The 26,982-nt window shown below is 49.5% G+C and overlaps 1 protein-coding gene and 1 pseudogene across 5 annotated transcripts in view; both read left to right on the top strand.

Moving 5' to 3' along the window:
* The first annotated feature begins 581 nt into the window (after positions 1-581).
* LOC137775343 (succinate dehydrogenase [ubiquinone] cytochrome b small subunit, mitochondrial-like) lies at positions 582-1,278 on the top strand (annotated as a pseudogene).
* Positions 1,279-12,318: 11,040 nt separating this feature from the next.
* PLA2G6 (phospholipase A2 group VI) overlaps positions 12,319-26,982 on the top strand; it is a 51,099-nt gene continuing 36,435 nt past the window's right edge. For 2 of the 5 annotated variants that reach the window (XM_068560937.1, XM_068560933.1), the window contains exons 1-2: positions 12,319-12,379; positions 20,871-21,259. In XM_068560937.1, coding sequence (XP_068417038.1) covers positions 20,961-21,259 — 299 coding nt within the window. In that variant the 5' untranslated portion in view covers positions 12,319-12,379; positions 20,871-20,960. The remainder of the gene's footprint in view (positions 12,380-20,870; positions 21,260-26,982) is intronic. The other 3 variants (XM_068560934.1, XM_068560935.1, XM_068560936.1) reach the window with 3 other exon arrangements.

Below are 26,982 nucleotides of genomic sequence, written 5' to 3'. Positions count from 1 at the left end.
TCCCCTGTTGAATGTTCTCTGGAGGCCCTTCCTGCCCTGAGATTTGATTTCCAGGCCCCCATGAATGCCTGTCCCTGGACCCTGGGGACTTCCCTGCCCCGCTCGGCAGGGCAGCTCCATCAGCTGGGCCGGGTCCCACATTTCCTGCGGGGCCCTCTACTAGGTGGGAGTGATAATCAGAAGCATCCCTTTCGGCACCTTCAGGCACCTTATCTTGTCCCAGTTCTTCCACCCACCGCATGGCCCGTATCAGTTTCTTCTTACTGCTTATTACTTCTGACTATACTTATTCCTATTACGTTTATGAGATGCTTCCTTTGAGCCAGGCACAGTGCTAAATGCCTAAGACCTGTTTGCATAGTATATATTTTCCCATAGTGTATCTTTTCTCCCACTGCTAAACAAACCAATCATCCGAAAAAATATTATCTGTACTTTTTATCACATTTCAATATCTTTATAAATTCAACTTTTCCTTCTTACCATAGCCCTCCCCAATGAGGTGGAACGGTGGTGCAGAAACGATCATCTTCATTTTAAAGCTGACGTTCTGGGGATGACCTTGAGCCTTCAGGAGCGACATGGGGACTCTCTGGAGGCTGAGTGTCCTCTGCAGTGCCGGAGGAGGGCGAGCTCTGTTCCTCTAAATCCCAGTGGTCAGACTGGCTCAGGTCTCAGCATTTCTCCAGGAGACCGACCTACCCCAGGATGGTGTGGAATACAGCACATTCATCTGTCACCCAACCACCATTCTGCTTCCAAGGCTGCATCTCTCCACTGGATTGGTGAGAGGATTGTCAGTGTTTTGCTCCTGGGCCTACTTCCAGCTGCTTATTTGTGTTTTGTTTGTTTGTTTTGTTTTTAATATTTATTTATTTGGTTGCACTGGGTCTTAGGTGCGGCAGGCGGGCTCCTTAGTTGTGGCATGCAAACTCTTAGTTGCGGCATGTATGTGGGATCTAGTTCCCGGACCAGGGATCGAACCCGGGCCCCCTGCATTGGGAGAGTGGAGTCTTATCCACTGGACCACCAGGGAAGTCCCCCAGCTGCTTATTTGAATCCTTGCTCTGCGATGCACTACTTCCTGGCGGCAGCCCTCACTCTTCATAGTCACCAGGGCATTGGACCAGCTGTATGTTCGAGGGGATGCATGGCAGAAAGCTGTCAAGGCAGGCCTTTTGGTGCCCTCAGCTTTCACCTTCGCTGGGTGGGCTTTGTTATTTCAACTATCATGATGCGGGCATCTGCAAAGCTGTGGCTATGCTGCGGAATCTCTGACCCTTTAGACATAATACCTTGAGAATTGATTGTAGACCACCTCGCCTTTGCTCCGTCATGCCATTCAACTCACAATAACAAGGAAATAACAGATAAGTCCACTGGTGAGACAAACCTCTTCTCCTAATCACCTGGTTATTTTTTTTTAATTTTTAATTTTTTAAATATTTAATTAATTTATTTATTTTTTGGCTGCGTCGGGTCCTAGTTGCGCACGCGGGATCTTTCCTTGCGGTGTGCGGGCTTCTCTCTAGTTGTGGCGTATGGGATCAATAGTTGTGGTGCGGGCTTCCCTGGTGGCGCAGTGGTTGAGAATCTGCCTGCTAATGCAGGGGACACGGGTTCGAGCCCTGATCTGGGAAGATCCCACATGCCGCGGAGCAACTAGGCCCGTGAGCCACAATTACTGAGCCTGTGTGTCTGGAGCCTGTGCTCCGCAACAAGAGAGGCCGCGATAGTGAGAGGCCCGCGCACCGCGATGAAGAGTGGCCCCCGCTTGCCGCAACTAGAGAAAGCCCTCGCACAGAAACGAAGACCTAACACAGTCATAAACAAATAAATTAATTAATTAATTAATTAATTAATTAAAAAAAAATAGTTGTGGTGCGAGGGCTTAGTTGCCCCACAGTATGTGGGATCCCCTGCATTGGAAAGCGGATTCTTAACCACTGGACCACCAGGGAAGTCTCCACCTGGTTATTTTTAGAATGTAATCTTTGAGGAAAGATGTGAGAGGAATTGTATCCAAGAAGCTGTCAGACTGAGTTCTGCATGCTGGGGAGTTAATGGGGTGTCTCTCAGCTTCTCACAAGACTCACAGTATAACTAAACATTATATATGAGCTTTTGCCTTTTAATTTATCAAACTCTTAGAGGGAATTCAGCTTTATTACTCTCAATATCCGATCAAGCATCTATATTTGTCCTAGGATGATGGAGAAAGGGAAAGACTGTTATTTCGTAAGTAAAGACTTTGCAGAAAATTAGGCAGTGTTTAGTTTTTGCAAACATCCCCCCTCTGTTCAGTTGATACCAGTTACCCATGGTTATGTGTCCTAGGGAAATTTGAAAATTAGAAATGCTGATATTTCACATTACTGATTTCTAAATCCTAGGAAGAAGAGCCTGGAGAGTTTCTGAATATAGAGAAGTTCCATGTAGGGAAGAGGTCCCTTTATAGATATTTCAAATTGTTACAGATTCTAAACTGAGACTTAATCCTCAAATGTGTTTGTTTTACTGGTCCTAAAATAATCTGTCCACAAATATAAAATTATAAGTAGTAAGTTGTTGTTTTCCCACTGTGGGAATCTCTAATGTGAAAATGTACTCTATGAAGGAAAAGTTTTTTAAAAATCAAATGCTGTATAATAAAAGGTAAATAAATAAGGCAAGCTGAGGTTCTGACTGATTTATGGGTTCACTAGCTGTCCAGGGAGTACCCTCCTGTGGCCGGGTGTGGGGTGCCTGATGCCCTTAATCTTCTTCCCACATCTTAGGAGTTAGATGTTGCAGGTGAGGAAATTGAGACTCTGAGAGGTGAGGAAACTTGCCCAATATCACACAGCTAGTCCCAAGCAGAGGAGGACTTGAACTCAGGTGGTCTGACTCAAGGGCCATGCTCTCTCCCACCGCCCAGGGCCAGGCATAACCATGGGCTTTGTTGGAGAGAGATGTCCCCTGTCACGTGGGCCATTCCTCCCGAGGCGGAATCCTGTACCCTCCTCCCCCTCTTCTTCCTTCCTACTCTTAAAGCATAAGGCAAACTAGGGAGGGGCTGGCAGAGGGTATCCCTGCACTGGGCTGCTGTCTGCAGGGGTCCTGGGTCTGGGCTAGAGATTGTCCAGCAGGGAGAAAAATGAGTTTGAACAAATCCAGACAATGGTAGTAACTACTGTTGTCCCGTTTATGAGACACTTCCCTTGTGAACCTTTTATCTCACAAAACGCTGTGAAATGAGTGTCTTTCTTGTCCCCAATGCGCAGATGAGGAAACTGAGGCTCAGAGAGGCAATGCCATTTGCTCAGGACACCCCAGTGAATAAAGGCCCTCACGACCTCTGTGTGAATATGAGCGTTTCACTGCGGCTTCATCAGCCCTGGGTGTTCCTTTTTTTTTTTTTTTTTTTATGGCCACGCCGCATGGCATGTGGGATTTTAGTTCCCCAACCAGGGATCGAACCCATGCCCCCTGCAATGGAAGCACGGACGCGGAGTCTTAACCACTGGACAACCGGGGAGGTCCCTGTTCCCATTTTTTAAGTTCTGCTAATTTTCTAGGCAAATAACATGGTCTTGTTTAAATTTACATTTCTCTGAATATGAATAGGCTTGGATACATTCCCATACTTTTGTTCATCAGTTGAGTTTCTTCTCTGTGAATTGTCTATTCATGTACTCTGCAAACTGACACTTTAGGGCCCTGAGACTTAGAACGGTACAGATGCCCTTTTTTCTCCCACTCCTCCATCATTTTCCCACTAAAACCTTTTTCCTCCTGACAGCTTCAGTATACTTGGAAATCTGCCACTCCGTTCCGTGCCCCGAGCCTGGAAACCCATAACCTTGGGCACCTCATTTGTCTGCTGCCCTTCTGCCCCTCCCCGCCCCCACCCCCCACCCCAGCTGCTCTGGGCTTCGGAGAGAAACTACCAGCAGGAACACGACACCCACAGCAACAAGACTCCACTGCGAAGTCATCCTCCAGTCACAGCCAGGCCCTCGGGGTCCCTGATCACCGCCTCCCTTCTCCAACCCCCATTCTCGCTGGCCTGGTCCACACCCCCACCTGCGAGGCCCGGCCTCAGCTCCCTGCACTGTTCATCCCCTCCCTCTCGGTCCCGGCGCAAGCTGTCCCTCCTCCGGCCCCGAAGCTACCTCCCTCTCTTCTCTCCTGGACCCTCAGACTCACCCTCCGGCTCCTGTCCTCTCAGCCCCGAAATTTCCCCAAGCGGCTGCCATCTGTAACACCCACCCCTCTACATTTCACTCCTCCACCCGCCCCCCACCTTTGCCTTTTCTTCCCTTTTATGGCCAGACGCTCGAGTCGTCTCCACTCACTGCCTCTGAGCCCTCCCTGCCCCCCTCCCCTCCCAGCCTCGCTCCGGTCCCCACAGTCCTCTGAAGGGACTCTTGCTGAGGTCCGCGCGACCTCTCTGTTGCTAAATCCGGGGTCCATGTTCCGTCCTAATCTGTCTTGTCCTTTGACAGCCCTGGACCTTGTTGCTCCCTCCCCTCCTCCTTTTGATACACTCTGGCCCCTGGGTTCCAAGGCGTGGGTTTCCCTCCTCCTTTTTCAGTCTCCGTCTCTGGTTCCTCTTGACCTCTCAGTGATCAGTGATGCTCAGAGCTTCGGCCTTTGCCCCCGTCTCTTCTCCCTTTGCCCCCGTCTCTTCTCCCAGGGGAATCTCATTCCCCCTCAAGAGTCCAGGCGGCATCTGATGCTGATGACTCCCTAATCTCTCACCTGCTCGCCTCTGTGTCTCAGGGGCCAGATCTTCTTCAACAGCTGCACAGTAGGTGTGGATTTCCCCCTGCCCTCCCCCCCGTCCCTCCCACCCCTCCCGGTATGTCCAACCCACCACAGTCACAGCGCCACTCAGCGTCACCCTCTCAGCCTGCACCCCCGCTCCCCACACCACACACTTCTCAGATGGGCTGGTGACACCACCTGACACTCAATCACCCTAGAGAGAAACCAGGCCACCATCCTTGCCTCACCCCCGTCCCTCAATCCCACAGCTGACCCGTCACCAAGTCCCCGTGGCCTCCTAAGCTTCCCTCCTTGCTCTCTCTCTGCTCAGCCATGGTCTCAGTTCAAATCACAGCATATCTCCTCCTGGACATGGCAACGGCCTCCTGCCTGGTCTCCCTGCCTCCAGCACCTTCTAATCCAGCCTCCAGGGGGAAAGTAGAGAGAGCTTTCTAAAACCTAAATTGGACCCGGACACTCCTGGGCTCAGAAACTTCCGTGGCACCCCACTGCCTTCAGAACGAAGTTGAGACCCTCTCCACAGACCTTCTAGGCCTGGCCTCTGCCTCCTCTGACTGCCCAGCTCTCACCCCTCCCTCTGGGCTCTTCCATACCGCCACGCTTTGGCTCTTGTAGACCCCTCAACCGTAAACTCCCTCCCCAGTTGCAGCTTGTCCTTCAATAGCCAGCGCACAGGTCACGTTCTTCAGCGAGCTTCCAGAATAACCCCCCGGGCGGACCCAGGCTCCTGCCCTCACAGTAGGGATGGCCCCCTGCACGATGGCACTTTTCCCTCCGAGTTCGTGTTCCGTGTTTTTGTGGCTGTCTTCTCCTCTTAATCCACAAGTTCTTTAAGGACTAGGACTACATCTTTTCATTTTTGTGTCCCCAGTGCCTAGCCCCGGCCGTCATGCAGTTGTGGCACAGTAACTATTTGCTAGATGAATGGAGGGGTTGCCCTTGCTCTGCTGGGGCTGGGCCGTGTCCTAGGCTGGAGCAGTGGGGCAGGCTGGGCAGGGGAGGGAGGGAGGGAGGGAGAGGGTATGGTTAATTTCCTAGAAGGTCCTTCTGCCCTGATAGTGGAGGCTGTGTCCACTCGCCGGCTGTCCGCCGTGCCCTGCCTGACCACCAGTGGCAGGATCCTCAGGGAGTCCCTGCCATTCCCCTTGATGACTACTGCGTCCCAGAGACTATTCGATTCAGCCTGCTCACAAACGTGTGATTTGCAGCAGAGTTTCGGGAGCCCCTGGGACATAAACGAGGACCACCAGGACAGAATGTAGATCATCCAGGATAATTCAAATACGCTTGGTTGTCCAGTGGGTTCTGCCCATGTTCTTTCCTCGGGACCTCACCTCCTCTCCCTGCCACCTCACTCAACGTGCCTGGCCCCTGTCATCACCCAAGGCTTCAGACCCCCCTCTCTGCTCTTGGCCTCTGGTGGTCTTCTCTATCCTGGAATCACCTCCTTGAGGGCTGAAAGGGCCTCTGTAGGATGCTGTGTGCCCAGCACCCTCTTTTCTCATGATAGCTCTGTGCATGCCCAGCTAGGGTGGGAGCTGCCAGAGCTGATGAGCTCGGGGGTGGGCACACAGCCCAAGCTGACTCAGTGAGAGTCGTTTCCAGGAAGTAAGGGAAGAAGCTCAGTCCATTCCCAGTGCTGAGAGCTGTAGGTGGTGAGGGGGCTACGTTCCTCAGTCCTGGGCAGAAGAAGCCAGAGAAGAGAGTGAGATGGGTGTGCTGAAAGACAGAGGCCGTGGAGGGCCTGCTTAAGGCTCACCGTGAGGTCCCTCCAGCATTTGGCTGGTCACCTCTTTCTTGGATTCTGGGAGATTCTCTGGTTACTTTCCAGTCTTTTTGCCTGTTTGCCTGTGCTAACTTGAGTCGGGTTTCTGTGGCTTACCATCAAGAGAGTCCTGACTCATTCTGGTCTCTTTCTTCTTAATCCCATAGAACCCTGTCCCTCTTACTCAGTCCTCTCTTCCAGAAAGCTCTAAAATTATGGTGGTGTTGCCATATTAAATTAATTTATATACATTTTAGAAAACTTTAAGCTGAAGACTGACTGGGAATATGATTTACAGTTGATTAAGCAGGGAGGTTTCTGTCATCATCACAAACAAAAACAGAACCTCGTTGCCTTGTCAATCAGTGTAGTTATTTGGGATATTTGCAGTTATCCTGGTTCCTCTTCTTCTGGCCGCCTGGTAGGACTGCATTTCCCAGATCCCCTGAGGTTGGGTATGGCCATGTGATGCGCTTCGGCCAGTGAAATGTGCAGAAGACTCACATGTCACCTCTGAGCGGTGGCTTTAAGACCCAGGGCCTGATTCACCGCATCCCCAGCCCCATGTAGAGCAGGAGCCCCCTCGGCCTGGGTTCCCGAGTGACTTTGATAAACAGAACGCCCCACCCCCACCCTCCCACATCAGGCGTTCAGCGTGAACAAAGATGTTAACTCCTGTTAAGCCAACGAGACTGTGGGGTTGTTCGTCGCTGCAGCGTTCCCTAGCCTATCCTGCCTGACAGAGTCTGGAACATCATCCACTGACATTTCGTGATTTCTTCAGGAAGACCGTATTTGCCTTTATTCCGGTGCTTTTTCACAACAAACAACTATCTCTGTATTTGAGGCAACTTTGTATTCAATTGTGAACTTTAAGGACAGGAATGGGTATCTTTCCTGCCACCCCACACCACCAGGAGTGAGGCCATGCAGACAGTAGTAGGCACTTCATAATTGCTGACTGCGGATTTCCCTGGTGGTACAGTGGTTAAGACTCCGCGCTTCCACTGCAGGGGACACGGGTTCAATCCCTGGTCGGGGAAGATCCTGCATGCTGCACGGCGCAGGGGGGAATAAATCATAATTGCTGACTGAAGAAACTTAAGTGAGGATGAGAAGCCCAGGAGAAAGAAGAAAGCGATGAAGGCTTTGCACACTCTGACCCTCATGAACCCCCCGTTGGACCCCGTCCTGAGAAGCCATATCCTGCATGATCACCAGCACGTGGGCTGCATCTTTGTCTGAAATGCCGCCTGCTCAGCAGTCTCTCCAAACCCTCCCCGTCCTTCAGGACACAGGTTCAGGCCAGCTTCTTGGCCAAGCTTCCCTGGTCCCCTGGCCCTGAGAACCAGCCTCCCCTCAGCCCACAGTCTGTCCTGTGAGCCCCTGAGCTGGGCTGAGGGACCCCTCCCCCCAAGAGGGGAAATCCTGCCTTCGTTGGCCAGGACTGGCTGTCCCCCCTTAGGCTGGGAGCACACGTGGCTGCAGCCTCACAGCTCAAGGTCACCTGAACTGGTTTCCTCCCTGAGGAGGGCACAAGCCCCGATGGCCCCCTCCTCAAATCAGAGCCACCTCATTAGTGTAATCATTACACAGCTGCCTTGTGGACTCTGTGCCCTTCAGTCACCTCTTCCACTGCAGCAGAATGATTTTTTTTTTCTAGTCAATTCCCTGCCTGTAACCATGCCGGGGCTCCCATTGCCCACAGGGCAAGGCCCTCATCCTCAGCCCGGCACTCGTGACCCTTCGTGCCTTGCCTCTGGGGCTCACCTGCCCATTCACCTGTTCACGTACCAGGTTCCAGCAACACTTGACATCTTGCTGTTCCCCAAACAATCCACACAATCTCATGATGTTGACCTTTGCCCATATGGCTCTTTCCACCTGGCTTTCTTACTTTCCTAATCCACCTGGCAAACTCCTATTCAACCTTTGAAACCCAACTTAAGATCAAGGGTTGGTAAATTTTTTTTTTTTTTCTGTAAAGGTCCAAATAGAAATATTTCAGGCTTTGTGGGCCATACAGTTTCTGTCATGATGACTCAACTCTGCCACTGTAGAAAGCATATTCATACATAAGCGAATGGTGCTGTGTTCCAATAAAATTTTATTTCCTGGAACAGGTGGCAGGTGGGATAGTTTGCCCACCCCTGTTCAAGAGTCATCTCACAAATCTTCCCAGAAGACAGAGTTCAACCATGCCTTCTCGCAAAGCCCTCTGTACCTTACACATTTTATCATAATACAAACCCTGATTGTAATGATTCTACAGTTGTGATGATTAAATGGGATGGTGGTCACACCATCGTCTCTCACCTGGGTTGCTGCAAGAGCCTCCTCACTGGTCTCCCAGCCTCTGCCCTGCCCTTACAGTCTATTCCTACAGAACAGACACAGTTTGTTAAAATGTAAGTCTGACAGGTCACTCCTGTGCTCAAAAACTTCCCGTGGCTCCCCATTTCCCTCAGAGTGAAAGCTAAAGTTTAAAAACTGTCCACAGTGTCCTACAGGCCCTGATTTCCCTTCAGCCTCACTGCCAACTACACTCTCTCTCACTCTACTCCAGCCTTAATAGCCTCTTTGTTTTTCTTGAAACAAGTCAAGGAGACTCCTGTCTCAGGGCCTTTGCTCTTGCTGTTCCCTCCATTTGGAACACTCTCCTGGGTTATCACAGGGCTGGCTCCCTCGTCTCCCTCAGGTTTTTATTTGAATGTCTCCCTTCTCGAGGAGATATGCGGATATATGTATATGTATAGCTGATTCACTTTGTTATAAGGCAGAAACTAACACACCATTGTAAAGCAATTATACTCCAATAAAGATTAAAAAAAAAAAGTCTCCCTTCTCAATCAGGCCTTCCCTGACCACTCTCTTTTTTTTTTTAATTTTATTTATTTTGGCTGTGCCGGGTCTTTGTTGCAGCACGTGGGATCTTTAGTTGTGGCATGAGGACTCTTCACTGTGGCATGCATGCAGGATCTAGTTCCCAGACCAGGGATGGAACCCGGGCCCCCTGCATTGGGAGCGTGGAGTCCTACTCACTGGAGCACCAGGGAAGTCCCCCAGGCCACTCTTTTAAAGCTGCAATCCTCCCCTGTCTCCCCTCCCTGCTTTTACCCCATAGCATTTATCACCTTCTAACACACTGTATTTTTTCCCAACTTTTTAATTATAAAAATGTTCAAACACACAGAAAATGGAAGGATGAGTACAAAGGCACTCATGTACACAACCCCAGATTCAACACACTAGGTTTTTTGAAAGTAAGATGGTAATATCGTGACACTTCACCCAAAGACTTTAGCAAAACACACTCTATGTCTGACCTCTCTGTCTTGATTATTGTCTGTCTTTCCCAACAAGACTGTGAACACTGTTAGGGCAAGGATTTTGTCTGTTTTCTTCGCTGTGGTTTCCTCAGCACCAAGAACACTGCTTGACACATAGTAGGTCCTCCTGCAGCGTAGGGAAAGAAAAGTCAAGACAGGTCTTGATTCTGGTTCTGCCTCTCATTGACATGTGACTCTGTGAATCATTTCCCCTGACAGAATCTTGGTTTCTCCATCTGTAAGGTGGAGATAATAGTACTACTTCTCAGGATTGTCGTGAGGATCAAACAAGGTAAAAGTGTAAAATTCACCATGAGCATGTTCGTTAATTTCCATCTAACTCTTTGAGGAGGGGACTTGGGTCGACTTTGGGCTCTGGGATGATTGTAGCTGCAGGGTCTAGCACAGCCCCTCAAGAGAAGCTCTTTGACTTGAACTGCTCCAAAGCAAAATCCAGCAGAAACCGAAAGGAGTACCTTCCCGGTGCTTACTTGCCCCCTCCCTTTCCACTGCTTGCTCATTCAGTGCTACCTACTAACTCCGGGTTCTTCATCTCTTGCTTTACCCACTCATTTAATAGTTTTCACCAGAAACACCCAAGGGAGGGGCACTCAACTTCATCAGGCCTTGAGTCTATTGTATTATTTTCTTCTATTTATTACTTTCTTTCTACCCTATTTTATTAATTTCCTCTATGGATCTTTTAGTGTTTCTAAACATTGATCCAGATGATTGATCTCTCTTCCTTGGCCTTTTCTGCATTTCAGATTCAGTTGTGTGTCTGTGTTGCCAAACCTGCCTTGTAGACTCACCTTGAATACTGGAGAGTATTTGCTGAAGAATGGGACTCATCTTGTTGAACCTCTGAGGTTTCCCAGGTCAGATTGCTCAACAGTGGGTGGAATACCTGACCTTTTGCAAATTCCCTGATAACCATCGCCCTAACTTTAATTGTTTGGGGTGCGGAGGGCAAGATACATTTCACTGAGAATTCTGAGTCTTCTTCCCATTCTCTCAACTCAAAGCTGAAACTCCGAACAAAATTTTAATCTTAGTTTAAAGGAACAGTTTCTTCACCCGTGAAATACGAACAAGAGTAACTACAATCCCCAGATGGTGGATGTGAACTCAAGTTACTTTGTAACTGGCAAAGCTCTGTACAAATAGTAGTTACTGTGGTTAGTTTTATTAACTTGTCTAGATTCTTAACTAAATCTTGCCCCAGTTACATTGGCTGCCCCCAGTCTGGGCACTAATATCTTGGGACAGACAGGCAGAAATATTCTTCTATTCACAGGAATAACAAACAGAAACTACCCTTCCCATGCCAACAGAGAGCAGTTTGGATAATTTATCTAGGTCTAGGGTTGGGGAATGATTAGGGGGAAGAAAATGTGTCCAACCAAGCCTGGCAGGCTGGACAGGGGACATGATCTGTTCAGTCAGAAGCAGATTTGTGACTAAAACCCAGCCTCCTCCCTTCTATTTAACGCATTCTCAGCATTACTAATGATAACAACTGTCATTTATTTTTTAGTATTTTTATTTATTTATTTGCCTGTCTCCAGTCTTTGTTGTGGCACACGGGATCTTTGTTTCAGCACGCGAGATCTTTAGTTGCAGCATGCGAATTCTTAGTTGCGGCATGTGAGATCTAGATCCCTGATCAGGGATGCAACCCAGGCCCCCTGCATAGGGACAGCTGAGTCTTAACCACTGGACCAACCACCAGGGAAGTCCCACAACTGTCATTTATTGAAATCCCACTATGTGCAGGCAGGGGGACTAATTTATCTCTAGTCATCATAACAACCCTGTGAAGTATTACTGTGCTCACTCTCAGATGAGGAGTTCACAGAGACCAAGTCATTTGCCCAAGTTTCTACTAAAAGTGCTGAAATATTTCCTGAGATCGGCTTGGGGAAGGGCTGCCAGAAACCAAGGAATACTTTTTTTTTACCATAACTAAGCATTTTTTGCTTATACTAAAAAATCATTGGTTGTTCAGCTGAAATCGAAATTTAATCCCGTATTTTTATTTGCTAAATCTGGCAACCTTAGCTTGGAGGTACCCGGCAAAATCAAAGCAGGTTCCTGCGTGTTATGCCCTAACACATCTTTGTTGGTTTTGTTTCTGTCTTTACGAGCCGTAGTAAAAGTCAGGTTCAGACTTCAGGCCTCTGACCGTTTTAGTGGGCGGAGGGCGGAGAACGGAGAGACCCCTGCCCCCCATTAACATGTCTGCCAAGGAGCGGCAACGCGCACCTTCCGCCCCGCACAGACGTGACCGCGCCCCGCCGCCGAGGATTGGCTCAGCCCAAAGCCCGGCCTCCCTCGGCCGTGGGAGCCCCTTCCATTGGGCAGTTACAGAAGATGGCGGAGCCCCGCCCCTGCCTTCCTCTCGCGAAGCACAGGCTTCAGTGACTGGCGGAGAGCCGTGGCCGGGTTTGTCACGTGGCCCGGGGCGCGTCTGTTTGCGGAAGTAGAAGGAAGTAGAAGTGCTGAGTTAGCCGAGGTGAGTGACGGCGCGGGGAAGGCGGGGCCAGGGGCACCTTCCCCAAACCTCCTCGGTGCCCCAGACTCCTTGGGCTCCACCCCGACCGTCCCGCGGGTTTCCCTCTTGTTCCCCGATTCCGAGGCATGTCCTCCATTAACCCTTTTTTGACCCCTAAATGCCCCCAGCTTCCACCCTTTGATCCCCCAGCGTCCCCAACTCCCATCCTGTGACCGCTCTTGTCTCATCTCTAACTTGTGTTCCCTCAGGGACCCCAGCTCCGACCCTGGGTTTCCCCTCAGTACCTCTTTCTTCCCTGTGCATCTCTCCTCTATCCCGTCCCTCACTTTCTGAGTCAACCCCTTCCCGTCGTCCCCCAACTCTCATTGCCTCTTAGTGCCCCCAGCTTTCACTCTGGTTCCCATTCATTGTTCCCATCTTTCTTTCTGTGCCTTTCTAAGTGCTCCCGATTTTTCCGCCTCTGTGTGTTCCCACCCGATCCCCCACTGCATCTCTGTCTTCTGTGTCCCTCCATCTGTCTGCCCTGTTCTCCATCACTCTTCCCCGACTCCCTGCTTCTCCCTGCTTATTGTCTCCCAGGTGCCTCCAGATTTCATCTGTGCCTACGCCCCCCATGCTCCCTCCTTTCCCATAGCCTAGTCACCCCAGAGTCTCCCAATCCCCCAATCCTGTGTCCACCTCCTGCTCCCACCGATGACCTGGAAGCTGGTGACAGGAAGTGTGTGACCCTTGTGACCATGTGACTGGAACGGGCAGGCCGGTGGGTGTGGGACAGGGAGGGCACAGGGCTCAGGGATCTATGCTCATTTTTTGTATGGACTACTCACATGACCTCAAATACCTTCCCTTCCCCTAAACTTCTGAGTCTTTCCCTTCACCTGCCCTGTTACCCACCCAACAGGATGCCAGGCAAGTTTGGTTTGGCACCACAGATGCTCCACCCTTGGGCTGAATGCAGTGTTTTTGTTATTGTCTCTGCCTTAAAAATTTCCTGGAGTTTGTAGGCCGTTTCCTGTCTGAGTCTCAGTTTCCTCATCTGTGACAGGGGGATTGTATTTCCTGCCCTCCTAAGGCTGCCATGAGGTTCAAAATTTGAGAAAATGTAGAAGGCAAAGCTTTGTAACCAGCATGGTCCTGTACAAATGCATGGGTTTGCTATTGTGTCATTGGCAGAAAAGGGAAAGGGATAGAATGAAAAATCAAGGAGGGAAAGACAAGTCTTCGCATTTAGCATTTGGCAGATTTATTGACCATCTGCTATGAGTCAGGCTCTTTTATGTGTTATTCTTACCATTTATTCATTCATTCCTCATTTATTTCATAAATATTAGTGGACTGTTTGCTATGTTCTAGGCTACGTTCGTAGCCAATGTTACTCCCATTTAACACGATAAGGAAGAGAGGGCAATTGAGTTGCCTGAGTTCACACCAACTGATGTGGTTGGAGCTAGAATCTGAAGAGAGTACTTTATAACACCAGAGCCTGTGGTGGGATTGCTGTGCTCTGTAAGGGTCACTACTGTTGTCTAAGTGTCCAGGGCACTTTTTCCCTTCCGTGGGTTACTTTCTTATTAAATGACAGTATCCTCAAAAGGGAATTTCCTTCTCAGCAGAATGACATCACCAGGAGATAAAGGAAGGAGGAATTTAAATGCGGTGTGTGTGTGTGTGTGTGTGTGTGTGTGTGTGTCTGCATGTATGTACTGGGTGTGTGTGGGAGGAGGTAGGGGCTGTAGTGAAGGGGAGGTCTTGTGTTACAAGCTTCACTTTATAGAGTGTGGCTCCTGGGAGATCATTTTAATAGGTCCATGCCTTAAATGCCTCTTCTCTTTTTTTGTCCATCCTCATTTTTTTGGGTGATCTCATCCAGTGACATAGCTTTAAGTACCATCTCTACTCTGACTCCAACTTCCAAATTTATATCTCCAGTCCGGTCCAGACATTTCCGCTGAATGATAGACACACACATATTTGCTCCCTCAACATCTCAAACTTAGGAATTTCAAACTTAAAGTACTTAGAATTAAGCACCTGATATCCATCCCCTTCATCCCTTCCCTCACCCTCTACCAAAATCTGTCCCTCACACGCACTCTCCCATCTTTAGGAAATGGCAGTATTCTTCTTTCGGTTGTTCTGGCTCAAGCTGTGACATTATCCTTTTTTTAAAAAAAAATACATTTATTGATTTAGTTATGGCTGCGTTGGGTCTTCGTTGCTGCGTGCGGGCTTTCTCTAGTTGTGGCGAGCAGGGGCTACTCATTGCGATGGCTTCTCTTGTTGCAGAGCATGGGCTCTAGGCGCACAGGCTTCAGTAGTTGTGGAGCACGGGCTCAGTTGCTCCGTGGCATGTGGGATCTTCCCGGACCAGGGCTCGAACCCATGTCCCCTGCATTGGCAGGTGGATTCTTAACCATTGCACCACCAGGGAAGACCTGTGAGATTATCCTTGATGCCTCTCTACACCCCGCATCCAGCCAGAGTTAATATCACTCCTTTGCTCCAAGCCCTGTAATAACTTCTCCTCTCAATGTACCTGCCTGGCTCCCTGTTACCTCTCTGACCTTACTGGCTTTCTTGCTGTTCCTGGAACTCACCGGGCATGGTCCAGCCCCAGGGCCTTTGCACATGCTCTTCCCTCTGCTTGGAAAACTCTTCACCTACATACCCGTATGACTTTTGCCCTTATTTCTTTTAAGTCTTTATTCAAGGTCAAGTTCTTGGTGAGGACTTGTTCACCGTATCTAAAATTTTAATCTCCACATGGACACTTCCTATCTCCCTTCTTTCATTTATTTTTCTCCTTGGCATCTAATCAGCATTCTGAAACTATGTTTTTTGTTTTTTTGATTTATTTATTTTTGTTTATTTATTTTTGGCTGTGTTGGGTCTTCGTTGCTGTGCACGGGCTTTCTCTAGTTGCGATGAGCGGGGGCTACTCTTCATTGCAGTGTGAGGGCTTCTCATTGCGGTGGCTTCTCTCATTGTGGAGCATGGGCTCTAGGCACGTGGGCTTCAGTAGTTGCAGCACGTGGGCTCAGTAGTTGTGGCTCACGGGCTCTAGAGCACAGGCTCAGTAGTTGTGGCGCACGGGCTTAGTTGCTCCGCGGCATGTGGGATGTGGGATCTTCCCGGACCAGGGATCGAACCCGTGTCCCCTGCCTTGGCAGGCGGATTCCCAACCACTGTGCCACCAGGGAAGCCCCCTGAAACTATGTCTTTATTTTGCCTATTTATCTTCTTTATTATAGCCCCCTCTGAAATAGAAGCTCTAGGAGGGCAGGGGTTTTATCTGTTTTGTTCACTAGTGTGTTCTCAGCAGTTGTAACAGTGCCTGCCACAGAATTGGTCCTTGATAAATATTTGTAGAGTGAATCGTAAAATGGTCACCCTGTTTCATGCCACCAGCCCAAAAACTTCGTAAAGTCATCGGGGTCTCCCGTGCTAGGGAACTCCAGCAGCAGTTCTGGGCAGTTTGCTTCCAGCTGTGGTCCAGCTAAACAAAGTGGGTGAAAGAGACACCTTTTCCTTTTCGGAAAGGCCGTTTTGCTCTGGCTCATATGAATGGCAGTGCACTGTTCCATGAGGGCCTTGGCTTTTGGCACACAGGGGTCTGCACATCAAGCCTCACTCAGCCACGTTCCGTTCGGGATTTCTCCTGAAGGCAGCTTGAGGATTACGAGCTGGGGCTCTGGATTCCAACTAATTGGGTTCAGATCCTGGCAAGTTACATCACCTCCTGTGCCTCAGTTCCCTGTGTGTAATATGGGAAGAAGTATGCCTTCTCTTATGAGTGTTTTGAGGAATAAATATGATCATTACCCCCAAACTTGGTTAGGCATCTGGTGCTCAGTGGGTGCTGGATGAATGGGGTAGTGTTGCTGGGTGCGAGGTGACAGGAGCCAGCCCTCCCCCATTCCTCGATGGCTCAGGGAAGGGTCTGGGAAGAGCTGGGGTCAGGGTGAACATTTGGAGGGATGTTTTGTTTGGAGGCAGCCTTGGAGGCCCAGACGCTCGGATGAGAGGTAGAAATGATGTTTGACCTGATGCCTACGTTCATCCCGTCTTTCCTCATGCACTGATTGAGTGCCTGCGTGCTCCGTGCAGGCGCTCTGCCTAGTGCTGTCAGGAGTCCGAGGAGGAAGGCGTGAGTCCAGTCTCCAGGCAACACCTCCCATTTCCTCTCTCTGGGCCTTGTTGCCCCGTATGCCAGACAGGGCTAGCGATCGCACTGTCCCTGTCTCATGGGCATTTGTGAGCTTTGAGGCAGCTAACAGACGTGAAAACCCCCTGCCAGCCATAAAGCGAGGTGGCCTTGTGAGAGGATGTGCCGTGGGCCAGCATGCAGTGATGCGCTCGTGGGCTGGGAGGTGCAGATGGCAAGGGCTGCAGGAAGGAAGTCCGCGGGGGTCAGGGCAGGCGGAGCGCTCTGATCTGACCCCGTGTTCTCAGCCCGTCCTGCCAGGGCAGGGCACGGGGGTGACGTGGGCTGCACCGGAGGCTGTCCTGTGCCAGTCGTTCCAATCATGGGACATCCTGTCATAAGCAGCTGGGGCTCACAAAGCCTCATTTCCAACTCAGGCAGTTCTGTGTGTGCTTCCAGAATCCCCATGTGGCCCGTCCCGTGAGGTCAGGCACCTGGCCCGGCTGTCCTGGCACGCCCCTCCTGAACAGCCACCCTGCCCCTCTGGTCCAGCAGCGAGCTTGACGAGTTTCCCTGTCTGCAGTATGAATGAGCTCAGCTTCAAGCATCGAATTTTCCAGATCAAAGCCCAGCAGGTGCCCCGTAAAGGTTGCCCTGTGCTGGGGTGAGCTCCTGGGCATTTCTGTTGTGGTCGGAGTGGGTGAGGAATGGGACATGTGGTCTGTTACCACCACACAGGGTGAAGAGAGGAGGGAGGGGTGCCTCAGAGGTGCTGGCCCCCCGGGGCCTCCAGTTGGTTCATTCATTTGTTCTCATTCATTCACCAAACATTTATGTTATGCCCACTGTGGGGCGGGAACAGCATGCCAGGTGCTTGGATAAACCCATAAAGGGGGGATGGGCCCCCCTACGCCCAACCAGCAGATACGGCATCACCATCCCAGGCTAAGTGGTCAGTGGGCGTGCACTGGGCAGGGTGGGGCACGGAGGAAGGCGCACGTGCAGCCAGGGCTGGGAGGAGGGGAGGCGCAGGGTGTGATTCTTGGAGGAGGTGGCACATAAACTGAGTCCTGAAGGATGAGAAGGGGTTTATTCATCTGTCTGACAGCCCTTTCTTGAAAGCAGGCTCTGGGGCAGGTGAAGACGGCAGGGAGGACAGTCCAGGCAGGGGTCGGGGATGGGTACGGGGGTGGGGTGAGGGGGTGCGGGTGGGGTCGTGTGCGCAGGGACCCTCCACGCTCCGAGTGGCAGCTGCTCCCCAGCCCAGCGCCCATCCCTGCAGCTATGCTGGAAAGAACCTGGGCTCCAGGGTCAGAGGTGGCAGGGACAGGAGGAAGGGGACAGAAATGAGGCCAGCCTGTTACGATCGGTCCAGGATGTGGCCCAGGGTTTTCATTTCCTTTCTTCCACCTCGTGATGACAGTGGCCACTGTTTGTGTGCCCAAAGTGGCCAGCGTCCCACTTTCCCTCCACTGTGTCATTTCATCCTCACACCTACCCTGGAAGGCTGGAGGAGGGCCAGGCCTGTCCTTTCTGGGGCCAGGCTGCTGTCGGTGTGTGTGGGGGGCACCCTCGCCACCAGCGCTGGGGACCCTGAGGAGGGAGGCTCTCCTCTGGGGCGGGGCATCTGCCTTCCATCCAGCTGGACCCTCACGGTGACTCTCCTCCTTAACCCAGGTGGGCCGCGGGCGCTGGATGCTCCCGACTCCCCAGCTCCCTGGGAGCGCCTCTCCCGGTGCTGCGGCCTGCCCTCTGCGAAGCCTCTGTGCTGCTTTTCTAAGCCAGGCCTGACCCGCCCACGCCCCCCTCCCCTGACTCCCCAGATGCAGGCCCCAGAGGCTCAGCCTACACGCCCACTTTCTTTAAAAAAGATAATAATTTTCTATACCATTTGGAAAATAGGGGAAAGAAAAAAAAATTTGCCCATGAACCTAATACTCTCATCTACCCTTAGTATTTTGGTATGTTTTCTATCAGTTTTTTTTTGTTCGTTTGTTTTGTTTTGTTTTTTGCTGTGCGTAATTTTTACTCAGTTAAATAATGTTTTAACAAACTTTCTTTGGACCGAGTCTGGTGTTAGAATTGATAGAAGTAAAAAGACCCAGTACCTGCCCATACGAAGCTCAGACTCCAGAGCTAGCCCATCTGGGCTCCAGTTCTCACTCCTCCACCTACTAGCCGTGCGACCTTGGGCCTGTTACTTTACCTCTCTGTTCCTTGATTGTCTCATATGTAGAATGAGGATAAGCATGGTAACGATTTCATAGGATGGTGGTGCAGATGAAATGATTAATATATGTAAAGATCTTGGAACAGGGCCAGAGTACAGAAAGAGCCACATGGGTGCCTGGTGTGGTTCGTGCTGTGAAGTGTACAGTCTGGCAGGAGGATCATGGCTTCTCCAGCTACAAAAGGAGGCATTCTAGATAGACAAAACAATGCAGACAGGCAAGGAGGTGCGAAACAGCATTGCTTTCTGGAATCGCGTGTGGTTTGGAGCTGGCAGGGTGGGACTGATGGGGAGAGACAGGACGGGCAGGCAGTGGCTTCGCAGGCCGAGCTCACAGCCCAGAACAGCACAGGGAGCGTCATGGGCTCGTTGCCACCGAGCCTATGACGACGCCACGTGCTTTCCCTGAGTTGTTACCACCTTCTCAGTAGCAGCCTTTAGTGACCACACGGTGTCTTGGGGGTCACGTGTCATAATTTACAATTCCCCTAATGCTGGGTATTGAAGTTGCTTCCATTTCTGTGTCAAAACAGAAATTGTTATAAAGCATGTTGCTGTGCATGCCATGTGTTCTGTTTTGGGGGAATTCTTTTCCGGATACCAAGTCCCATGCCTTCTCTTGGGGTCCCAGCCCCTCTCCCCTGGCTGTGGGGAAAGGCGCAGGTACCCAGCTCCTCTGTCCTTTCAGCTCCCAAGTGTGGAAGAAAGAAGGACCTTGACATAGGTCTAAGCATCCTCATGAACGTTCTCATTTAATCCTCACCACACATGAGAGGCGAGCGCTGTCCTCATTTTAAAGGAGGAGAAACTGACTCCCACAATCTGCTCACACCACATCAAAAAAGGAAAGACGTTACAAAGCTTCACAGCGTTTTCAAAGCTCTTCAATCATGTTCTCTAAGCCTCAGTTTCCTTATCTGTAAAAGGGGGTGATGGAACTAAAGAGGGCTAATGTTTGTTGAACGTTACTATCTGCCAGGTACTGTTATTAGGCTCTGTTGTGATCCCCATGTTACAGTTGAGGAAACTGACTCAGAGAGGTTAAGTAACTTGCCCAAGGTCACACAGCTGGTCAGTGGTGAGGCTGGGATTTGAATGCAGTTTTGCTCCCAAGCTGCACTGTGTGCTTTGGCCGTCTGCCTCATACAGTTTGTGAGAATTAAATGAGACAATGACGTGCAGTGCTTAGCTCAGGGCCTACTACCTAGTAAGTAAGTAAGCGTCTCCTGATGTGATGATTATTGTTGACCCTTACTGCCTTTTTAGATGATTCTTTGTAGGCCTCTTGCTTTTCCTTTCATCCCTAACGTTGATCCTCCCTCCACCCATAGGCCAGGGGATGACTAGTATCCACTCACATGTCCACTCTCTCCCACGGTGCCCACACTCCCACGCTCTGTCCTGCAACTGACCTGCTCTTTTGGCAGGTGACATCCTGGCACAGAGGCAGGGGTGGCCTCGAGCCGATTGTCATGCAGCTTTGGTGGCACTGCCTGAGGAAGGTAGTGTGCTTTCTGGGAATCCAGGAAATAACAAGACATCTGATTCTGTCATCCAAACTGGGGACAGTTTCCATAGCAGAAACTGTGACCCTGTGGGTAGGAAACAAAATTTCCACCCAAACCTATGTCACTGTTTCTAAGTCTTTGCGTTCACGCTCATTTCCGCGGAGCTTGCTCTTGCGTTCTCTCAGAGCTCTTTGGGAAGCCCGTGGTAGCAGGCACCAGAGGTTTTAGACAAATGCCCCCGATGGAGTGTGAGATGACCCTGGTCCCCTTGTGGCATCCAGTAGAGAGGGGACACTGGTTTTGTTTGTGGAATTCAAATGACCAGTGCTAAGCTCTTTGAGTTCCCAAAAGTCGACTCCATACTTTACAGAGTGAGAACACCCCGTTTGCACAGGGCAGTGTCGCCCATCACGTGCATTCACATCTGCCATCTCCTTTGATCACAACAGCCCCGCGCTGCAGATGAGGAAACTGAGTCTCTTTTGGGGAAACTGGGTCGGGGGCAGGACAGTGCTGGTCACCTGTACACAGTGGCAGCCCTGGAACTTCTCGTCAACCCTTCTTCCCTCCCACTCAGTGCCGTTTCTCTTTCTTTCCCCTCCTTTCCAGGTCCCTCCAGGCCCAGAATCCGGGGAGCAGCGCTGGTGGGGAGCCACCTGGGTGCCCGTGCAGGAAACCGCCGTGCGTGGTGAGGTGGGCATGGGAGACCGAGCCCGGCTGACCAGAGACCCCGTTTTCTTCCAGACTGAGGGGGAAGGTGGCGGGGCCTCCCCGCCGGCCCCGCGGAGGATGCAGTTCTTTGGCCGCCTGGTCAACACCCTCAGCAGCGTCACCAACTTGTTCTCCAACCCATTCCGGGTGAAGGAGGTGCCCGTGGCGGACTACAGCTCGGGTGGCCGGGTCCGGGAAGAAAGGCAGCTGATTCTGTTCCAGAACGCTCCCAGTCGCACGTGGGACTGCATCCTGGTCAACCCCAGGAACCCCCAGAGTGGATTCCGGTGGGTGATGGTCGTTGCCCCACACACACTTGTCGCCTCTGACTCCTCCCAGGTCTCAGCCTGGAGGTCCCTTGGCCGAGAGCAGCTTCTTCAGGTTGACATCTGAGGGGTCTGTTGGGGGTGGGGCCGCTTTTAGAACGGAGGGAGGGGCTTCCCAGACTCGACACCTTCCGGCCCATCAGGGTCCCCGGCAGCAGGGGCTGGGGCTGGAGGACTGTTGCCTGCCTCGAGGCTTGACCCATACAGATGGAGGGAGGGAGGAAGGATGCGGAAGCTGAGAAGGTCAAATCGGGGAAGGCCCAGGGATCACCTGTAGCCCTGGGTCCTTAAGGCGTGACTGTCCTTGTAGGAGCTGGTTGGCCGAGGTTTGTTCAGGGGAGCCTGGAAGGGGTGGACAGCTGCTCTTCTCAGGGCATGCTGGGCCCCGCTCCGTGGGCTAGAGGAACGTGTAGGCATCCAGGACAGAGCTGAGGGAACTGAGCAGCTGCAGGGCCGGTTGGGAAGAGGGGAGAGGAGTGACCAAGGATCCCCAAATGCAGGGTCCAGGGGAGCTTGGCAGACTGGGGCTGAGTTCGGTTCGTGCTGATAGTGCTTCATTCGTTCACCCATCTGGCTGTCCTGTCATCCCGGGAGTGAGCTGGGATGGAGGTTGGAGGGTGGGAAGCTGGAGCGGAGGTTCTGAGGAGCTGCAGAAATGGTGATGCCAAGGCCTGGGCGTCGCCGAGAGTGAGGGCTGTCGGGGGGATGGGGGCACTGTGCCAGAGCCCTGGGCTTTTCACTGGGGTAGTCATCGTGGGGGGTTCCCCACTGCTCCGAACACCCTGTGCTTTGTGGAGAGAAGGCTTGGTGTGCTGGACTGCCTCTTCAGGGGGCCGAGGCCTGTCTTTTAAGTCTCCTCCTTTACTTGCCTGGAGGGCTCTGTCCCCAAAGTACTTAAGTGTGTTGGACGGAGGTGTCAGGGTCCTGCTTCCAGCCTCCAGGTAGAGGTGCTCCTATTGTTCTGTGACTGCAGAGCTTCAGGTTGGGGGAGGGGATCAGGGTCTTCCGAATCCTCAGGTTTTATTCCCTAAGGCCTGGGAGTCCCACAACACCCCTATGGGTGGAGAGTCGGATGCTGGCTGGTACAGGTGGCAGCAATGATAGTATCGCGTTATATTAGTGCATGTGAGGCGCTGGTCTAACTGTTAGCTCCCTCTGTCCTCACCACAGTCCCCAGAGGTAGGGCTATTATTGACCCCTTCTTACAGAGGAGGAAACAAAGCTCAAAGAAGTTAAGTAACTTGCCTGAGGTCACAAAGCCACTCATAGCAGAGCTGGGGTACAGACATCCTGGCTCCAGAACCCACCTCTTCCTTTGCCTCCAGGCGGGCCGCTTCGCAGCGTGATGAGCTGGGCCCATCCTGGGCCCCCAGCCTGACATATGGTCCAGGCGCCTGGCTCTTCTGGGGTGAGCCCCGTGGTGGTCACTTGTAGCACCGCCGTGTACATTGTGATAACGTCCATACTTCTCTTCCTGGTACGAGTTAATCATTTACTGCTGACATTGATTTGTGACATATGCTGTTTGACGAACCCTGCCAGCCCCTCACTGGTATCTCAGCAGAAGCAGGGCTGCACTTCCCAGGAATCCTGGGAGGAATGATCAAAGCGTGTGTGACATGTGATCTTTGCTTCTCGAAAGGGGACTGACTTTTGAGGCCCTCTGTGCTGGGACTTTGCCTAGACACACACCCTAAGGTTTGCCCGTTCACTGTTTATCCAGCCCACAGCCCATCTCCACCAGCGGCAGGTCTCTGCCCTCCAGGGGCTCAGGCAGTAGCCAGAAAAGGTGGATCAGGACCCGGCATTCAGTGGGGTAAATGTGGGGTACATGGGCTTGTGTCAGACTCATGTTCCCCGGACAGACCTTCACTCTTTACACATTTTCTTTGCCCTTGTTTTTCCATCTGCTAAGAATGCTCTCCCTGCACTCCTTGGCCTGCGACTCATGTGTCCCTGCTCTGTGAGCCTGTGCTCACCCCTCTGTTCTCCCTCAGCAGTGTCTGTACCTTTGTCCGCCCCTCTTGCCACGGATTGCCACATGTCTGTTTGCACATCTGTCTCCCCCACCAGACCACAGAGCTCTGGAAGGATAGGGCCTGGGTCTGAGTCAGTATTCCATTGTATGTATGTACCACATCTTCTTCATCCATTCATCTGTTGATGGATGCTTAGGTTGCTTCCATATCTTAGCAATTGTAAATAACGTTGCCATGAACATTGGGGTGCATGTATCTTTTTATTTACTTATTTATTTACTTATTTATTTATTTATTTGGCTGCGTTGGGTCTTTGTTGCTGCGCGTGGGCTTTCTCTAGTTGCAGCGAGCGGTGGCTACCCTTCCTTGCGGTGCACGGGCTTCTCGTTGCAGTGGCTTCTCTTGTTGCGGAGCACGGGCTCTAGGCGCATGGGCTCAGTAGTTGTGGCTCGTGGGCTCTAGAGTGCAGGCTCAGTAGTTGTGGCGCACGGGCTTAGTTGCTCCACGGCATGTGGGATCTTCCCGGACCAGGGCTCGAACCCGTGTCCCCTGAATTAGCAGGTGGATTCTTAACCACTGCGCCACCAGGGAAGCCCTGCTCTTGAGATTTAAGATTGGTATTGCACTGACTCTATAGATAAGTTCGGTAAGAATTGACAACTTAATACTGTCTAGTCTTCCAGACTATAAACCTGAAATACCCTCCCACTTATTTAGCTTTTCTTTAATTTCTCTCAATAATTCTTTGTAGTTTTCTGAACATTAGTTTTGGACATATTTTGTTAGATTTATTCCTAGTGTTTGACATGTTTTGATGTTATAATAAATGATATTTTTTAATATTTAATTTTCTACCTGTTTGTTGTTGTATATAGCCAGGCAGTTGATCTTTTGTATGTTCATCTTGTGTTCAGCAACCTTGCTAAACTCATTTATTAGTTCTAATAATTTATCTGTAGGACTTTTTGGATTTTCTGAGAACATAATCATATCATCATGAACATAATGACAGTTTTGGCTTCTTCCTTTCCAATCCTTATACTTCTCATTTATTTTTCTTGCCGTACTGCACTGGCAAGAATGACGAGTAAAATGGTGAAGCAAGCATCCTCACCTCATGCCTGTTTCAAAAGGGAAAGTTTCAGCATCATACCATTAAGCATGATATTTGTTCTAAGTTTTTTGCAGATACCCTCTGTTGCATTAAGGATATTCCTTTTTAGTCTCAGTTTTCTAAGAGCTTTCTTTTTTAAAAATTCATGAATAGGTGTTGTATATTATCAAACGCTCATACTGAAACAATTGAGATTTGCATTTATTAGCTCGTTAGTTTCTCCTTTATTTTGTCAGCATGGTGAATTATACATTGATTGGGTGATTGGTTGGTTTTGAAACGTTAATGCAGCCATATGTTCTGGGGATAAATCTCTCCTTGTCATGATGTAGCATCCCGTTTGTATATTGCTAGGTTAAATCAAATATTTGTTTAGGATTTTCAGCACTATATTTATGAGAGATATTATCCTGTAATTTTCTTTTTAAAAAACATTCTTATCAGGTTTTGGTGTCAGCTTTAGCTGGCTGCATAAAAAATGTTGAGAAGTAATCCTTCTCCTATTTTCTGAAAATTGTTTAAGATTGATGTTACTACTTTTTTAAATGTCTGGAAGAATTCATGGGTGAAGCCATCTAAGCCTGGAGTTTCCTTTGTGTGAAGCTTTTCAATATGTATTCAATTCTTTAACAGATACAGGGCTACCAGATTTTCTCCATCTTCTTGTGTCAGTTTTGGTATGTTGGGTTTTCAAGAAATGTCAGATTCATTGGCATAAAGTTGTTCATAATGTCCTCTTTTTTTCTTTTTAACATCTGAAGAATCTGAAAAGATGGTACTTCGTGTTTTCTGTATTTCTCATTGAGTTTTGTTAGGGGTTTATTGATTTTTTAAAGTCTTTTCAAAGAACCAACTTTTGACTGTGTTTAAGCCAAATGCTGCTGTATGTATACTAATGCCATTTCCCCTGTCCATTAGCTGTTTTATTAATGTTTAAGTAGTTAAAAATTGCAAAATGCATCCTTGACTTATTACAGTCTACCTTTTTAAAAAATATGTTTATTTTATCTATTTATTTATTTGGCTGCTTTGGGTCTTGGTTGCAGCATGTGGGATCTTCGTTGCCATGTGTGGGATCTTCGTTGCCACGTGGGATCTTTTTTTTCTTTTTTTTTTAGTTGCGGCACGAGGGATCTTTAGCTGCGGCATGTGAACTCTTAGTTGCAGCATGTGGGATCTAGTTCCCTGACCAGGGATGGAACCCAGGCTCCCTGCACTGGGAACGCAGAGTCTTAGCCCTGGACCACCAGGGAAGTCCCACAGTCTACCTTAAATTGGTACTTTGACACTTCCCTGACAATGCAGAAACCTTTGAATATTTCAATTCCATTTATCCATCTCATCAACTTTTTGTGATGTATTTTCATTTTAATTAAATATATATGTAAATATTTCTATCTGTATACCCCCAAACATTTTTATTGTTCTTAGAAACAGTCAATTCAGGGAATTCCCTGGCCGTCCACTGGATAGGACTCCATGCTTTCACTGCTGAGGGCCCAGGTTCAATCCCTGGTCAGGGAACTAAGATCCCACAAGCCGTGTGGCACGGCCAAAAAAAAAAAACCCCAAAACACAGTCAATTTAGATTTGCCCACATAATACCTTTTCCAGTGTTCTTTATTCTTTCCTGCATTATGTTGCTTCCATCGGAGATAGTTTTCTTTCTGCTTAATTCTCTTAGTGCAAGTCTGCTGACAGTGAATTCTCTGTTTTTCTATCTCTAAAAATGACTACATTTTACCTTTATTCTTTTTTTTTAAACTGAATAAAAATGTGGGGCTTACCTCAGTTTCCTGAGTAAAAATGTGGGGCACACCTCAGTGTGCTTCCCTTTTCTCTAAAATCCTGGCCTGCTATGCCTTGCCTGCATTTGGTTCTCTCTAGAACCTTCAAATATTTGTTTGAATTTAATCCTGCCTTTATATTTGTTTTCACCAGGAAGGCTAGTCTGGTACAGACTCCTCTGTCATAGCCAGAAGTGGAAGTGCATCTCACAAATTTGATATGTAATATTTGCATTGTCATCGAGTCAAGATAGTTCCTAAATTTTACCATGACTTCTTGTTTGAACTGTAGATAATTTGTATGTATCTTGGTTAATTTGTAAACATTTGGGAAATTTTTCATTATCTTTTTGTTATCGACTTCTAGCTTAATTGCATCATGGTTGGAGAACATAGTCTAAATATTTTCAGGTCTTTGAAATTTGTTTAGATTTGCTTTATGGCCCAGCATGGGTCCAATATTTATAACTTTGTGTGTGTGTTTCAGAAGAATGTGTATTCTGTACTTGATGGGAATAGTGCTTTATATATGTCTGTTAGGTCAAGTTTATTAATTGTTCTATATCCAATAGGGATTTTTTTTTTTTTTTTTTTTTGGTCTGCTTGTTGTGTAAGAAACCAGTAGAGTATGTTAAAATCTATCAGTGTGACTGTGGATTTGTCTAGTTCTCTAATTCTGTCAAGTTTGACTTTATTTTGGAGCTTTATTATTAGATACATAATTATCATATTTTCATAGTGAATTGAAACTGTTATCATTTCGAATTATCCCTCTTTGTGTCCAGCAATGCTTTTTACCTTAAG

The sequence above is a fragment of the Eschrichtius robustus genome, chromosome 13, assembly GCF_028021215.1.
Source record: "Eschrichtius robustus isolate mEscRob2 chromosome 13, mEscRob2.pri, whole genome shotgun sequence".
In the NCBI taxonomy this organism is placed as follows: domain Eukaryota; kingdom Metazoa; phylum Chordata; class Mammalia; order Artiodactyla; family Eschrichtiidae; genus Eschrichtius; species Eschrichtius robustus.
This window is presented reverse-complemented; position numbering and strand designations above follow the sequence as displayed.